Raw genomic sequence first — 16,633 nt, 5'->3', positions numbered from 1 at the left:
GCCCCCATCTAGTGTATCTTTAACCTCCTCATACCCTTCCCTCCCGAGGTGCGGACCCTACGGAAGCCCCTCTTGTAGGAGTGCGAGCCCTTGATGGGGGTGCTCAGTTCCCCGGCCGCTGCGGACACTGCCCCCTCCTCTTCCCCTCCTCCAGGTTTCAGGCCGGCCCCTCGGCTCCGCCCCCTCCCTGGCCGAACGCAGGGAGGGACCCACTTGGGATGGGCGGGTGTTCAGGCCAATGGGCGGGCCGGGAGGTGGAGTGCAGGGGGCGGGACGGAGTAGCGGCGGAGGGCTGGATGGGGGTCGGGGGCGGAGCTCGAGTTAAGGTGGACTGGGAGAGATAGGGGCTAGAGAAAAAGAGAGAGAGAGAGAGAGAGAGAGAGAGAGAGGGAGAGAGAGACGGAGAGGGAGAGGGAGAGGAGGAGGAGGAAAGGGACCGCGGCAGGTGAAGGGAGAAAGAGAGAGAGAAGGAAAGAAGGAGGGAAAAGAGGAGGGTGGGAAAAGCTCGGAGAGCAAAGTAAGAGCTTGGAATAAGAGAGCGAAAAAGGAGGGAGGGATCCATCTGCGCCCTGCAGAGACTGGCTGGACCAAGGGGTTGAAGTTTATGTCCTTATTGGGCGGAGGGAGGGGGGCCTGGGGGGGCGGGTGAAAAACCAGGAAGTGACAGAGGGTGTTGCTAAGGGTTGGGAGGGGGAGTTTGGGGGGTGGCAGGGGGCGGGGGGAGGGATGGGGGGAAAGCAAGCAGGAGGACAGGTGAGACAGCAGGACAGGTGAGGCGGGCCCTGAGGGGGGGGCGGGTGGGAGCCAGGTGAATGTACGGTTCTCGGCGGCCGAGGGGGGGGCGGGCGGCAGGAGGAGGCAGAGGGCTGCGGAGGAGGAGCCCCCCAGCAGAGAGCGGCGAGCCACTGACCGCGGCCTTCTGACCAGGACCGGAGCAGGGCCCCAAGCCCCCGGGCCTGGCGGGGGACGCGCTTCTCCCCACACCCGGAGCCTCAGCAGCTCCAGCCAGCGGACCCAAAGGCAGAGAGGTGAGTGTACCCCACTTTTGTCTCCTGGCTAGAGGTCCCCCATACTCGAGACTGCTGCAGTGTCCTTCGTCCGTCCTGTAAGTGGGACCCCCCCACATACACACACGCACGCAGACCAGATTCCCACCACTCCCCTTCCCTGTGCCTTCCCAACACTCCGGGTCTTTGGAATTGATTTTAACTGGGAGGAAAGGTAGAGAAGGAACTACAGCCGCCCCCAACCCAGGGCGGAGGGTCCCCAGAAACTTTCTCTTCACTTCTGGGATCAGACAGACTGGCGGCTCCGGGATGGAGAGAGGGTGAGGCGGCGCTGAGCGCTCCCCCAGTCTCCTTCGTGACTTTAGGGGGAGACCCCCGACCCGTCCGAGTAGAGGGAATGGAAACGCTGACGGATTCTAACTAGGACAACGCTCCCCCCCCAACTCCGCGCCCCCGGCGCGGTGGGTTGGACCCGGGCCAGTTGCATGGGGGGTGGGGGGAGCACAGGAGGAGCCGCGGCTTGGGGGAAAGTTACCGGCTGGACTATTCGGTTTCTTGCGCTTCCAGAGTCGCGCTCTCTCGCTGGTAGTGGGACTCAGCGACAACCTCCGAGCGAATATAGAACGACCCCTCTCTCCGCCTCCCCTCAATCCCACTCTCTTCGTTCAGGCTCCAGTACCGCCGCCACCTTTTCAAAGCCAGCTCCGGCCCCCAGAGCCCAAGAGCGAGGGTGGGCGACTGGGAAGAATTCTACCTATTACCCGTCCCCCAACAGGCGCCGGCGCACCTGCCCCTACCCGGAGTGGGGGTCGCTACTGTGTTGTTGTAGAACCTACTCTGAGCGCCGCTGGTAGAGGGCTGCCATTCAAAGGGGTGGGGGGCGCTGCTTTCAATTTCCAGCTTTCTCTCTCTCCTCCCACCCCACCCCAAGTAAGAGAGCGACGTGTCCCGGCCAGAGCGAGGGGGGGCCGGGAGTGGGGGGGCGGCGTGGGCAGCGGGTTGTGCCCGGACACGTGCCTGCCCAGGCGCCCCGGCCCTGCTAGTGTTTGGAGAGAGGGCGGGTCCCCTGCCCCCCGCCCCGCACAACCCCCACGTATCAAAGGGCGGCTGAGACGTGGTGAGACCTCGGGGCGCCCTGGGGGGCGGGGGGCGGGGAGTCTGGGTCCGGAGCAGGGGAGGGGCAGAGGCGCGGGTGCTAGCTGACCCACAGGAAACGAGCGCTGCTGACCTAGTTTGGGACACCGGAAGTGGGTGCTGGGGAGAGGGGGAGACCAGAAGGCTGTCCTGGCTTCCGGGCCAGGTGGAGGGCGTTCTTGAATTGACCCCCACCCGAGTGCCTTGGAGACCCCTAGCTGCAGCTGAGAATGGGAATGAGTCAGCGCAGCTATTCCGCCTTCCCCCAACTTATTCCTGGAGGAGGGAGACAGTTTATCAAGGGGCAGGGGGAGCCAGATTGGGTGGTGAGGGGTTAAACCAGGATGGGAACTCTGTTTCCTGAGGGTGCATGTGTATAGGGGGGTGAGCCTGGATGATTATGGGGTTGCCTCCTGCTCCCCCCACACACACCAACTGGTTTGGTCACCCCTGTACCCTCCTGGCACTGCTGGGAGAGCTGGCATGGAGTGGGCATCAGGTTGGGAGGGGACAGTGGGCATATGGAGTGTTGTGCTGGGCTGGAGAGGGACATATTTGTGACTGAGTTTGGGTAACATTTAGTGTTCCTCCTCAGTGGTGACTGGGGACAAGGGCAGGGGGCTCCCCTGGAGCAGCTGATGAAACAAGAAGAAATCTCTGTCATTGCCTCCTGTCCCTGGCCCTCGGGACCCCGGCTCCCCCAGCGTGCCTCTGTTACATGGTTGCTGTGAGCACCACACAGCCTGCTGGCACCCCCAGACACTGTCCCCTCCCTTGGGTACCACACCCCCCAACCTTAGCACAGGGGTCAAGAAGGGGTTAATACCACCCGAAGGGGGCTCTGGGGAAGAAAGAAGGCAGTGCCCACTAGGCTCAGGTGTCAAGGAGAGAGGCCTGCTCTAATGGGGTACTCTCATCACTGCTCAGCTCTGGCTGACATGGACCCCAGGGACTGGGAGACAGGTGCTGACCTCTTCCCCCTTCCCCATGGTGCCCCCTGGCACCCAGGGCCCCCAGCTCCTCCTTGGCCTAGTGCCTGCCCCGGGAGGGCGAGGCGGGCAGCGGGGGCTGGGCTAACAATGCACCATCGGGCCCTTTGTGTGCTTGCACTTGGCACCCTGGGGAAGGGTGGGGGAGGGGGCCCAGCGGGCATGGGGGGCGGAGCGCCTCTGGGGTGGGGACAGTGAAGGCTGGGGGAGAAAAGCAGAGAATGAAAGCAGGTGGGGAGGAAAGGGAAGTAGGTCAGATAGGGTGCTGGCCCCTCATTCCAAGTCAAGGCCTAGAGAACCAGCCCCTGATCCTATGGCTGCCCAGATGGCATCATGCTGCCTGAGGCACAGCCTAGTACTGGGCATTTGGGGTCAGAAGCCACTGCCCAGGGGACTGGTCAGATGGAGGAGGCCTGGCCTGGTACTGCCCCCTTCTTGGTGGCTAAGAGACCCAGTTCTGGCCTAAGGCCGAGGTCCCAAGACGGGTAGTGAATGGGCTCCAGGCAGGGCACTGCCCTCTGATAGAAGCCTCTGGGCCTGCTTCAGGGCTTCCTGCCTCCAGCCTGCTTGGTTCCCTGACCTTCCGAGAGTTAAGACTGCCCTGCCACCAGGCCTTGGGGCCTATGCCTGTTTTGGCCTAGGACTGAAGAGGAGGGTGGGGGAGGAAGGTGGGGAAAAGCAGACGGATAGGACCCTGGCATGGGGTGTGCCTGCCCTGGCCTCTTCCCCCTCCTTCTGCTGAGTAAACTCGTGAGTAAACTTGACGTTTTGCCCAGACAGTTTGAAGTTGCCTCGCCGGCCCCCCCTCCACCAGTCCTGCCAACACACAGGCGGCCAGGCGCCAAGGCGGGCCTGGGGGACTGGGGGGAAGGGGTAAGAGCTACTGTTGCCCACCATCAAAGGCCTTGGAGAGGCAAGAATGACCCACCACCCAGCCAGACCCAGGTCTTGGCAAGAGTCTTGGCTGGGGCCTATAAGCATCTGTCCCAGAACCTTGGGGAGCCCAGGGAAAGTGGCCTGGAAGCAGAGCCTCTGCCCACTTCTGACCTCCACCCCCACTAAGAAAAGGCACCCAGCTGCCATCTGGTCCCCTGAGTTGCCACCGTTAATGTTCACAGGCTGCCTGGCACAAGGGGAAAAGCTACCTTTAGCAAATTCCACAGGGACACTGGAAAGGGCTGCCTTCTTCATTCTGTCCCACAGCCTGGGATGGGTGGGAGGCTGGTGGCCTTCCTTGGCATCTTAGCCCTCTCTTCACTGAGGCCTCCCAGTTGCTATGGCCTCAGCCCTAGAGGATGGCATCCTCATTTGCCAGCACAATTCCTTGACCTCACACCTGGGCCTAACCCCATACATGTCTCCTTCCACCATACCCATCAGGCCTGGCCCTAACCTCCCCCAACCCCTTCCTCTTCCTGCTAGCATCCTAGAACCTAGTCAGCTTTCAGAGCTCTCCAGCCAGCAGATACCCGTGCCAGATCCGGGAGTTGGGGTGCCCTGGACAAAAGAGGGCTGGTGGCAGGCAAATGGAGCCAGTGACCCCCGCAAACACACCAGTCTACTGTGACTTGACATCACTAATTCCTCTTATGCCTCCCCAGACCACCAGAATGGTGCCGAGGCCCAGCAGGGGGAAATGCCTTCCCAGTCCTTGCTGAGCCTCGGAGTGGGGCTCCACCAGGCCCTTGCTTTCGACCTCATGTCTCTGGCTTCAGTTTCCTTCCTGTTTCCACCACTCCCCCCAACTCCTCCCCACCCATATGCCCCTTTCAACAGACATCCTCTCCTCCTTCCTTCCTCCTTTCCTCCCCCTTTGCCTGGGAGGGGGTCCTCTCCCCCCACCATGGACCTCCTGCCTTGTACCTCTTCTAAACACAGTCCCCTTGGAGATTCATAACCAAGTCCTCTGCTCTGCCCTCCCCACCCCATCAGCAAGGCTCTGGGGAAGAGGCGAGCACTGGGCTTCTCAAGGGAACTACAGCTCCCAAGGTACATGCAAAGCAATTGTGGTGCATACTGGGAGTTGTAGTCCTCCTTGATCTCTCAGTTTGGTTAAGTCTGGAAATTTTTCTGGATGGGGCTAAAAGCGGACTGGGATGATTTGGAATGTGGGGACCCTCTGCATCCCCCCACCTTGTCCTCACCATCTTGTTCCCACATGACACCATGTACCCATGATTGACGTCCATCCCCCCTGCTGAGACATGCTACCCATTCTCACCTGAGGGCCCCACCCAAGAGATGCCCACACCCTGCCCTGCTGCCCCTGGCACGGGTGAAACGGAGAGGCCCCATGAACTCCCTCCCTGCCCCCTGCCCCCTAGGCTGGTTCCCTCCCTTTATGGGGATCAAAGGGCAGAGAGCAGCCCCGCCCCACTCCCTCACAGGCTGCAGGCACTAGGGCACTCAGGAATATCAGGGACTTTGGTGCCCAAGCAAATGCTTGGGCAGGGGGAATGCCGGGAGGCTGGCGCCTGGTGGCAGGGAGAGACACTGGCCCCCACCTTGGGGAGTAGAGCCTTCAATAACTGCTCATCAAGCTGGCCATAGCCCCCTGGGCTCTCTTTGTGTAGGCCCTAACCCGTGCGCTGCCTCTTGAGGAGATGGCTTGAGAACAGGGTCTTGTGCCTTATCTGTAGGACCTAAGGGCCTGGGCCCGCCTAGCTGGCACCAAGGCACAGGGGTGACCCTCCCCCACCCGAGGCCCACAGTTGGCATGGGGCGCTGGGAGCCAGGGGGGTAGGAGGGAGAGGAGGGCAGGACTGCCAGCATCCTGGTGGGTAGGTGCCAACCGGGCCGGGAGCTGGTGAGGGGCAGCAGGCCAGCGGCATTGAGCCAGCAGCTGTTGGGGGGAAAGGGGAGGGGATATTTTAGGGGGCATTTCTGTGGTGCCCCCTCCCAGCCCAGTAGGACTTGGGATGGCCTAGTGTCTGGGGGACCTAGGGCACGCCTCGTTCCAGGAATAAGAGACCCCAGAAGCTGTTTAAGTGGAACTTTGTGGCCCACCCATCTCTGGGCTCAGAGCCCTCCTGAGTTACCCCTCAGGCCCAGGCGGGTCCCACCCAACCAGCCAGGGTGGCAGCGCTTACGCAAGGGGTGGGGCTAGCCGCTTCCCAGCAGATGCCCCCTCCCGGCTCCTTCCTCTTTCGGTGCCCACAGCTCCCCCCATCTGTCCACCCCCCTCAGGCCAGCTCTGTCCCCCTGATCCTCCTGGCCATTGGGGGCTGGCACAAGTGCTGCCCCCTGGCCTGGTTGGCAGGGGCTGGTGCCCGGGCAAGGAACTGTGGTATGTGAGTGGGTTTGGGGTGAGGCATGGGGAGGGCGGGGTGCTGCCTTGCCCAGCCCCTGAGGGCCCCAGCCCAGTACAGAGTGGGGAGAATTCGGCCAGCTCCCAGGGGTGCTGAGGGACATACTGGGGTCTGGAGGGCCTCCCTGTGTTCCCCTATTATACCATATGCCCTGAGGGGCTGGGACCTAGGCACCTGTCACCCCTGGCACTGCCTGTCCAGGGTTCCCCTCCTCCCGCTTCTGGCCACTGCTGCCTCCTGTCCCCTCCCCTCCCTTCCCTTCTTCCTTCTCCTGGTCCCACCTCCAGCAGCCTCTCCCATTGCTCCTCCTCACCTCTGTCCTCCTGGACTGTCCCAGCTCCTACCTTTCCTACTGCTCACCTTTTTCCCCTTTTAGGACTGAGAGAGGACGGGCCAGGGTGGATACAGCTGGGGCTTCGGGCACCACAGGCAGAGACTCTAGGCCCTCTCCCACGCTGCCAGGCCTCTGGTAACCCCTCCCTCCATCTGGGGGGAGGGGGGACAGCACCCAGAGGGTTAAGGCTGTAGGGGGGAGGGGCTGGGCCAAGTCGTGGGCGGCCCCTTTGAAGGAGGGAGCTGGAGCGGGGAACAGCCACCCTACCTCCCCCCCAGCCCGGCCCTCCCCCACCCCTCCCAACCTGCTCCCCCCAGGGGCCAAGAGGAGTTGCCGGCAAGGCCCCTCAGCGTTCAGGTGAGTAGGCCACACTCTGGCTTGGGAGATCAGGCCCCAGGGGAGGCTTGGAGGCCTAGAATTGGCCAAGGGTCAGAGAGGGACTGAAAAACAGGCTAGGAAGAGGGTGTCTGAACTTCACAGGGGGCAGTTTAGGAACTGAGGGGCTGAGGAGCTGGAGCGTGGGGAAGCTTCTGTGTCTGGGGGACCCAGGAGGACAGGAGAGCAGAAGAAGGGGCCTACGGGAGCCGAGGGGTTGCTGGGCCAGGACAGGAGGTTGGACAGGCTGGCAGGGAGCCGGGCTCCGGGGATCGGGCCGGGGTGTCCTCTGGGGCTGGGGGGCTCAGGTTTCTGCTGGCGGCTTGGCGGGTGTGGGGTTACCAGCCGGCTCGGTTACCCAGCCGGAGACGCTAGACTGGGGGGAGGGGGTGGGCACAGGGCAGACCCTGGCACCCTGTGTGGTCTCCTCAGGCCCTAAGGGTATCTGGCACTGCTCCGGCAGACCCCCGCTGGGAACCCTGATGACCAGGGTCTGTCCAAGTGCACAGTTGCCTGGCCTAGGGTGGGCAGCCTCTGGGGAAAGTCCAGCAGCTCCAGGGCTGGAAATTCTGACGGGCAGAGAGGCCTAGGCTGTCCCCCTCACCCCACCCGACATCCGCTCTCACTGTACCACCCCCTCCCATCTTCCCCAACTGTCCCCCAAATTTTGGCCCTGTGCTTCATCCAAAATGGGGCCGTGGGTACCTTACATGTGACCATCTCATGGCAAGACCAGGCCTTGGAGGGCAGGCCTGGCATCTTGATTTAATTCCTCTGCCCCTCTCCACACTGCGCCTGCCTGGGGAGAAGAGAAGGGATGCTCAGAGCAAGATGAAATGGAGGAAGTGAGTAGGCTTGAGCGATAGAACCAAAAGGGAAAAGAAAGGAGAGGTAGGGATGATTCCTCGGAGGCCTACGGACATAGACGCGGTAGAGAGGAAGCGGGAGCCTCGCAAGGGCTGAAGGAAGGAAAGCAAAGGATGAGTCGCGGAGAGGGGAGACAAGGGTCCGAGAAGGCGGTAAGGGGACAGGAAGAGGCCAAGAAAAGGGGCCAAGAGTGGAGAGGGCCTCGTTCCCAAAGGACAAGAGGGGAAGGCTGGGGAAGACGGAGTTGCCCCCATTCCTTCCTCCGCCATCTTTTATCTCCCTCAGATTTACCCTGATGCGGCCTGAGCGGCTGTGGACTAGGGCAGTTGTCATGGAAAGAAAATGTGGGGGGACACTGAGGTCTCCCTCCTGTCAGGAGCTGAAGCACCAGGAATTGGGGATTTTGAGGGAGGAGAGGCTTAACCCCCACGGCACCGGGAAGCAGCCAACTCCCCTTGCCTCCTTCCCCCTTCGTGGCTTGCGGTCTCTCTTCCCCGCCTCGGCCCCCAGGAAGTGTGAGTGCTGGGGGTGGTGAGGTTAGGAGGGGGAAGCGGCCTATGGGGGATGGGGAAGGCATGTACTAGCTTGGAGGGGCTGGGGTGGAGAGGGAAGGGCTCCATAAATGCCTAGGGCATCCCTGGGCCAAGGGCCTCTCCTTCAAAGCCATTCCAATCCTCAAGGGGATTCACCTCAACCCCTCACCCTGACTTCCCAACTGGGCAGGCCAGATGGCTTCAGCCCCTGGGCCTCAGAGACCCTAAGAAGGGGTGAGAGAAGCTGGGGAACTAGGATTCCTGGGTCCCTGAGGACTTTGGACTGGCTGTCCTATTTCCCCACCCCCCTGGTCCAGCCACAGGCCAAAGCCCTGGCTTCGTGCAAACTTAGCTCCAAAAAAACAGGAAGAGAACCTGAGGCTGGAGTTGGGGTGGGGGTTGGAGGGGGGCAGAAAGGAGAAAGAAGTAAGGGGGAAGGGTGGCCGGCTAAGGTGGGAAGAGTGCCAGGCCTCTCCATCACCCTGGCAGGAGGTGTCACAGCCTGGTCCTCAACCTCCCTCACCCCACGTTGCTACACCTGGAGAGGACTGGCCAGGTCCCTCTCAGGCTCTCCGGCAGAGCCCAGAGGTGGGGGCCTCCAGGCTTGGGGAGGGGTGGCTCTGTGTGCCTGTGTCTCAGGCCCATATCTATTTTCTCCGCCGCTAATCCTGTTTCCGCCTGCTGCCCCCCACACTAAGCCTTACTCCCCTAATCCCCAGGGTGTGGGGAAGGGGGGCCAGCTTTATTCAGCTGCCCCGTTCAGGGCCTCATATCCCAGCTCTTCAGCTGGCTCGAGCCGGCAGTGTTGGCCCTGGTGCCCCCAGCCCTGCACTGGACACTGCCGGAGGTCAGCACCTGGAAAGAGTTCCAGCCTCCTTTTCCTTCCCATGCCAGGGCCAGTGCCCTCTACCTTTTGGTTTCTTGGTGGTGGACACACCTTGGCAGGTGCCCTTGGGCACTGAGGGGTAGGTGATAGGGGCTCCCCCCTTTGCCCCCTCCCACCTTTCTAACCCCAAAGTCTTCCCCCCACCAAAGATGGGGCAAGCTTGACTCAGGGCCCAGTTTCAAGAGAGCTGCCCACCGGCTTGGCCGGTCTAGCAGGCCTGACAGTGAGGGGAGCCTGGGGGGTGGCGGGAAAGTGGGGAGAGATGGGGTGGGGCCCCCAGTTCTTCCCCCTAGCAGACAAACAGACCAAACAGACCTTGCCTGGCTCCCTGGCACAGCTGCCCCCCCAGCCACCACACACGCCCATGCCCACAAGGTCTTAGCAAGAGGGGGCATGCCAGGCTGGGTGGGGACACTTATGGGCGTCGGGGGGCTGGGCCCTCTGGGATACAGAGGTGGGAAGGGTGCCCAAGGTGGGGTGGGCATCCTGGCACCAGTGCCCCACCCTGGAAGAAAGAAGGGGGAAGCCTCCACCCCAGCAGCCCCTCCCAGATGATGGGGCTAGGAGTATCCCCTTGGCCTGGTTGGCATCAGCCTAGTTCCAGGTGGCACCTAAGTTAGCATGGGTGCCAGAGCCCTGGGTAAGGGCTAGGGGAGTTTCCCAGAAGCTAGAGAACCATGTGAACACCTCCCCTTCCCACGTGTGTCCTCTGCCTCTCCCTTCCTTCATTGGTACCTCGTGGCCACAGGGTTAGGCCCAAGGGGTTAAACACCCACCCCTGCCCGAGCCAGGCCTGAGTGAGTTGCATCGTGAACCAGCCAGAGCCTGTGACCTGACAGCGGGGTCAGCCAATCAGCGCACCCGCCACACCAAGTTGCCTCGGAGACGGCCCTGGGGTGGGAGAAGGGAGGCGGGCTTAGCAGCGGGAATGGGTGGGGTGTGGAGGGAAGGAGGGAGAGGGATGGGGTTAGCCACGTGCCTGCGGGTGCCCAGCCCCGGGCCAATGGACATCGAGGACAGCCCCACCCATCCCCCTCAGGAGGGACAGGATTTGCTTGGGCCCAGGAGGGAGCCCACTGCTGCTTGAGTGGCCACTGCTGCTGCCCACCCGATTTTGTTTGTTTCTAAGTCCTGGGGCCATTTGCCTCTTGTACTATTTGTAAAGTACAGGTAGGGGAACCAAAGGAAACTGGGAGTGCTCCCAGACTGCTTGGCCCCTAGGGAGAGAAGTGATCTGGGGACTTAAGGTGGGAAGGGGTGGGCTGTCTAAGGGTGTCTGGCTGTGGCTTATGAGCCACATGGGTGCTGCTCACTCATGGCTTCCGCGCAGGCGTTCTGGTGCTGGGACAGGGAGGCAGGCAGAAACAATGCAGTTCTTGTGTCCTCAAGAGGAAACCTGTAGCCCTTGACTCCTCCAACCCCCCCTCCCAAAATCTTCCCCATCAATGGCCAACACTGAGCAGCTGTTGGGAGTGGCAGAGAAGACACTGACAAAATGTCAGTGGGACTTGCCCTAAGGATCATCTAGGTCAGTCTTTAATTTTACAGATGAGGAAACAGGTCTCCTCAGGAAAGGAAGTGACTGGTCCAAGGTCATGTAGCTAGTAGTAACCTGACTTCCTGGGGTGATTTGAGGGAGGGAGACAGACTTGTTTCCCAGCAGACACCACCTGTGTAGTGGAATCTGCCTCTAGGTGAGGCCTTGTTTCTCCTTGCCAAGGCCAGAATATTTATTGAGCCCCTACTGTGTGTGTTAAGGCATTGTGCCACCCACAGTCTCATTTAACCTTCACCACAGCCCTAGGAGTCAGGTGGAATGATCCCATATTAGAGATGAGGAAAGAGGTCCAGAGATTAAATCACTTGTTTAAGGTCACAGAGCGAATCAGCCGCAGACGGAGGGTTCAAACTCAAGCCTGGATGACTCCCGAGCCCAGCTCTTTCCAGGCCCTCCAGTTGCTCCAGACCCACCAAATGTCAGGGCTGAAGGGCTGAGCCCATGGGGCATCCATTCCCAGCCCCTCCTTGTACAGTGAGGAAATTGAAGCACAGAGAGAAATGACTTGCCCAAGGTCATTCAGCAAGATAGCAGCAGAATACTTATAAAGATGTTTAAAAATAATAATAAATAAATATTAATGGTATGGTTAAAAAAAAGATAGTAGCAGAGCCAGGACTTAAAGCAGATCTCCCCACTTCCAGGCCAGACTCCCTCTACTACCCCTCCCCTCCCCTCCACCAGCCTCGGGATTGCTGGCAGCTCTGCACCTTCTGTGGCTCTGCCTTGGAGGGGAAAGCATAGAGGGTGAAAGATGGTCCTCTGGAGAGGGGGGACTCTCCTGACTGGATGGGAATGGGGAGGGAGAGGTGGTGGTGGTAGCCCAGTGGGGGAGGGGTGGGACTGGAACTTGGCCTATTGGCAGTGGGAGAGGGGGCGGGGACGATGCTTATCGGTGCGGGGCAGGAAGCACCCGCGCCAGCCAGCGACACCCCAGCAAAGGGTGGCTGCTCCTTGGCCCCATGGGGGAGGGGAGGATGTGGGGGGAGGGATGCTGGGAGCTGTGTTTCCCTTTTGGCCTCTAGAAGGGGGGATCTAGAAGGGGAGATGAACTTTTAGTGGGTGGGGAAGGAGGAGGAGGAGGGTGCTGGGAAGCCACCTCTCAGGTTTGCATAGTGTTTTACTGTACACCAAATGCTTTAGGGAGATAACATAAGTTAAAGCACCTGACCTTGCCTTGAACAGTCCTTGGCGCAATGTGAATCTGAACTCTCTCATTGGCCTCTCTCTGGGCTGAGAGGAGGTTCCATCACAAAGACTGTCACCCCACTTTTCAGATGACTGAGGCTGGCTGCCAGAGCCACCCAGAGTCCTTCAGCCAACTCTTCATGAAGCCTGAACCAGAACCCAAGCATCCTTTCTCCCAGTCCAGTGCTTCTTCCAAAGGGATGGGGAATGGGGCAGACCCGTGAAGCAGACGGGTCTCTAGGAAAGGCCAGAAAGGCAGGGCTCCTGCTCTCACAGAGGCAGAACAGTGCACAGTGCTTAGGAACACGGACTCTGGGCCCATCGCCTGGCTTTGAACCTCTTCTGCACTTAACATAGAAAGTTGCTTCACCTGTCTGCACCTCAGGTTCCTGTCTGTGAAATGAATGATAACTGTTACTTTAGAAGGTTGTGGAAGATGAAGTGGGTGTAAAGTACTTAGAAGACCGTCTAAGTAGTCTGCAGTCACCTGGCCAACGTTGGTATATATCCCTTCCCTGGACCACCTTGCAGGGCTGAGCGCTCTTAACCTCCCTCTCTACTTGACTCTGCAGGAGAAGATGGGGAGCCCCGAGGACGACCTGATCGGGATTCCATTCCCAGACCACAGCAGTGAGCTCCTGAGCTGCCTCAATGAGCAGCGCCAGCTGGGCCACCTATGTGACCTCACCATCCGGACACAGGGCCTTGAATACCGCACCCACCGGGCTGTGCTGGCTGCCTGCAGCCACTACTTCAAGAAGCTCTTCACGGAGGGCGGTGGCGGGGCGGTCCTGAGCGCTGGGGGCGGCGGGGTGGCTGCCGGGGGAGCAGGGGCCGGCGTGTGTGAGCTGGACTTTGTGGGGCCGGAGGCACTGGGTGCCCTGCTCGAGTTTGCCTATACAGCCACACTGACCACCAGCAGCGCCAACATGCCGGCAGTGCTCCAGGCTGCGCGGCTGCTGGAGATCCCGTGTGTCATCGCTGCCTGCATGGAGATTCTGCAGGGGAGCGGACTAGAAGCTCCCAGCCCTGACGAGGACGACTGTGAGCGAGCTCGCCAGTACCTGGAGGCCTTCGCCACAGCCACAGCTTCAGCCTCGGGAGTTCCCAACGGTGAAGACAGCCCTCCACAGGTGCCCCTCCCACCGCCGCTGCCGCCGCCCCCTCGGCCTGTCGCCCGCCGCAGCCGCAAGCCACGAAAAGCTTTCCTGCAGACCAAGGGGGCCCGGGCAAACCACCTAGTGCCTGAAGTGCCCACAGTGCCCACCCATCCCTTGACCTACGAGGAGGAGGAGGAGGCGGCAGGCAGAGTGGGCAGCAGCGGGGGCAGTAGGCTGGGGGACAGCTACAGCCCTCCCACAGGGACTGCCTCACCCCGTGAGGGGCCCCTGAGCTATGAGGCCTATGAGGGTGAGGAAGAAGAGGAGGAGCTGGCATATCCCCCGGCCTATGGGCTGGCGCAGGGTGGCGGGCCCCCGCTGTCCCCAGAGGAGCTGGGCTCAGATGAGGATGCCATCGATCCTGACCTGATGGCCTACCTGAGTTCCCTACACCAGGACACCCTGGCACCAGGCCTAGATGGCCAGGACAAGCTAGTGCGCAAACGCCGCTCCCAGATGCCCCAGGAGTGCCCGGTCTGCCACAAGATTATCCACGGGGCTGGCAAACTGCCACGCCACATGAGGACCCATACTGGTGAGAAGCCCTTCGCCTGTGAAGTCTGCGGTGTCCGTTTCACCCGGTGAGCACCAGTGGGGAAGGGGTGCAGCAGGGGCCATGTCGAGGGGGAGGGAGGAAGGGATTATGAGACCCGAGGTATGGAGGCAGGTGATCCTGGAGGGACTGGGGTGGTGATGCCCAGGGTGAGGAGAGAGACCAGATTAGGGAGGCCAGGAGAAAGAAAGTCAAGGGAGGTAGGTCTGGGGCATGAAAGATGTGGCTGTGCTGGAGGCAGAGCGGGTGGTGGCCGGGCCCAGTTAAGCTGCAGGCACGTCAGCAAGGGTCTCCTGGGGCAGTCATAGGGAAACGAATGGTGGGGGACGGGAGTGGGACGAGGCCTGGGAACCCGGCCAGGATGACCCAGGGATCGCATCCTGAACCATTTCCTTGCCCCTCCCCCTTGCCTGTGCCAGGAATGACAAGCTGAAGATCCACATGAGGAAGCACACAGGAGAGCGCCCCTACTCATGCTCGCACTGCCCAGCCCGCTTCCTGCACAGCTATGACCTCAAGAACCACATGCACCTGCACACAGGGGACCGGCCCTATGAGTGCCACCTGTGCCACAAGGCTTTCGCCAAGGAGGACCACTTGCAGCGCCACCTCAAAGGCCAGAACTGCCTGGAGGTGCGCACCCGGCGGCGCCGCAAGGACGATGCGCCCCCTCACTACCCCCCGCCCTCTGCCGCCACCCCGACCCCTGCTGGCCTCGACCTCTCCAATGGCCACTTGGACAACTTCCGACTCTCTCTGGCTCGATTCTGGGAGGAGCCAGCCCCTACTGGGCCCCCAGTCTCCACCCCGGGGCCCCCTGATGACGATGAGGAGGAGGGGGCACCCACCACACCTCAGGCTGAAGGTGCCATGGAGTCCTCTTAAAGAGGGACGAGTGGCCGAGCTGGAGCAGCACGGGGCCGGGACGCCCATGCTGAGCAGCGGGAGTGTGCAGCAGAGACGGCGCTGGGGTCCGGGCACTGAGCCTCCCTGGCATCGGAAATTGGGCCCTTCCCTCAGAGCTCTCATTCCAGTTCCAAGCTGAGAAGGTTTTGGGGCAGAGGCTCCCCAGATTGGGGTGCTCTCCCAAGGAGTGATACATACGATATTATGTATATATTTACAGCTCCATTGTAAAGGTGGGGTCCCTGTCCCCAGCTGCTCCTGGGGAGTAGAAGCAATAATGTATTTCTGATTTGTGGGGTCCCTCTTCGGCTATGCGGGTTTCTAGGGGGTGGGGGGCTTGGGACCAAAGCCTTGCCCTGCCCCCATGCCCCTTGGGGTTTTGGCTGTGTAAGGGGGTGAAGGACTGCCCCTCCCTTTCGAGACCCCTCCTTCCTGGTTTCTGTTCCCTTTTCCTGGCAGTGAATTATGCAAAGGGGGGCGGCAAAGGAAGGGTAAGTGGGGGAAAGCAAGGTAGAAGCTTGAAAGACTGGGGGACTGGGCCTGTAAGGAAGGAGCCATCCTAGTCCCCCTCCGCCCTGCTCCCAGCGCTGAGTCATGGGGTCCTGGAGAAGGGGGCGGGGTGGCCTGATTGGTTCGCCCGCCCCTGGGGGCAGCGGGAGGGGCCCCGCCCAACTACGGGAGCTGCTGCTGGTTCTCCTCCCCTCCCCTCCCCTCCCGAGTCGCTGGGCAGGGAATGTCTTGTTCCCGCCGCTCCCTCCCCGGGGCCAGAGGGCAGGGCGGGCCGGGCGGTGGCCTACCCTCTTCTCCTCCTCCCCGCCCAGGTGCAAGCCGGAGCCGCCGACACTGCTGCCGCCCCTGACTCACGCCGCCCCCGGGCTGGCGCGGTGCAGGGTGTGGGACAGGGTGAGGGGTTGGGGGCAGCCTTGCGGAGAACGGGCGAGCCGGCGCCATCTGGCGGCCGTGCCCTGCGCGGGCGAGCGCCCCTGGCGGCCACTTCCAGCGAGCCGTCTTCTCTCAACCTCCACCACCCCAGCTGGTGAGCGGCGCCCGCTTGCCAAGGCCGGGGCAAATAGCTTCTTGCTTGGCCGCAAGGAAGGTGGGCTGCGGACCTGTGGGAAAGGGATCCTTTCCCCAGACCCTTGCCAGCCGGGCTTCCTTTTGGGTCGGGGAGAGTAATCCCCTCACTCTACCCTTAGGATTGAATCCACCCCCGGTCTGTACATAGCCTTTTCTGTTGGTCTTGTTGAAATCTAGTTTCAGATTTTTAACTACCCAATTCTGCTGGGGGTGGGGGTATCTCCTCCCCACCTTCCTCGCTGGGTGCTGGACCCCATTCTGCCTGGGCTCTGCCTTGCACTATTTCCCCTCCCTGGCCTGGCGGCTCTTCCCCTTCCTTAAACGGGGCAGGTTCAGGGGCCCGGTGCTCTCCCTCCCCCCCCATGCACCCCCATGCCCATTTGCACAGCTGCCCAGGTACCCCCAATAGTGGGGGGGGGTCACAGGGAGGGGGTAGCGGGACCAGTCCTTGTATCTATTTAAAAAGTGATGATGTAATATATTGGGGTAGGGGGAGGTCGGGTTGCCCTGGGCCTCATCTTAGCATTTCAGGTGATGGGAGAGCCCAGGGCTGAGGAGACCTGGGGCCTAGCCCCAGGGAGTGAGGACAATGTGGCCTCCCCCCTCCCCCCTTGCGGCTTCTCCACTCAGTGCCTTACGGGGTGGGGGGGAGGCAATCCCCCCCTCTCCTGTTCCCCTCCCCTTGCCCTGCCCCCCACCTCGGGTGTAAGTGACAGGAAGAAATAATAATTTAAGATTCACACTTGTGTCCACCTTTG

The 16,633-nt window shown here is 61.4% G+C and overlaps 1 protein-coding gene across 2 annotated transcripts; it reads left to right on the top strand.

Annotated features, from left to right (window-relative positions):
- Positions 1–728: 728 nt before the first annotated feature.
- Positions 729–16,617, top strand: ZBTB7B (zinc finger and BTB domain containing 7B). Of its 2 annotated transcripts, XM_060137252.1 has the most exons (4): positions 729–770; positions 928–1,028; positions 12,752–13,920; positions 14,312–16,617. In XM_060137252.1, the coding sequence occupies exons 3-4, from the start codon at positions 12,758–12,760 to the stop codon at positions 14,775–14,777; spliced, it is 1,629 nt and encodes a 542-aa protein (XP_059993235.1). In that variant the 5' UTR covers positions 729–770; positions 928–1,028; positions 12,752–12,757; the 3' UTR covers positions 14,778–16,617. The 2 variants fall into 2 exon arrangements, with proteins under 2 accessions (XP_059993235.1, XP_059993240.1); XM_060137257.1 differs by lacking the exons at positions 729–770; positions 928–1,028 and adding an exon at positions 7,012–7,129.
- The last annotated feature ends 16 nt before the right edge of the window (positions 16,618–16,633 follow it).

The sequence above is a fragment of the Lagenorhynchus albirostris genome, chromosome 2 (genome assembly GCF_949774975.1).
Source record: "Lagenorhynchus albirostris chromosome 2, mLagAlb1.1, whole genome shotgun sequence".
In the NCBI taxonomy this organism is placed as follows: domain Eukaryota; kingdom Metazoa; phylum Chordata; class Mammalia; order Artiodactyla; family Delphinidae; genus Lagenorhynchus; species Lagenorhynchus albirostris.
The sequence above is the reverse complement of the archived record's forward strand: the minus strand, read 5'-3'. Positions and strand labels throughout refer to the sequence as shown.

Coding starts and splice junctions, on each gene's coding strand:
- ZBTB7B (XM_060137252.1), top strand. CDS start 12,758: ATGGGGAGCCCCGAGGACGACCTGATCGGGATTCCATTCCCAGACCAC. Junction 13,921..14,311: donor TGCGGTGTCCGTTTCACCCG/GTGAGCACCAGT, acceptor TGCCTGTGCCAG/GAATGACAAGCTGAAGATCC.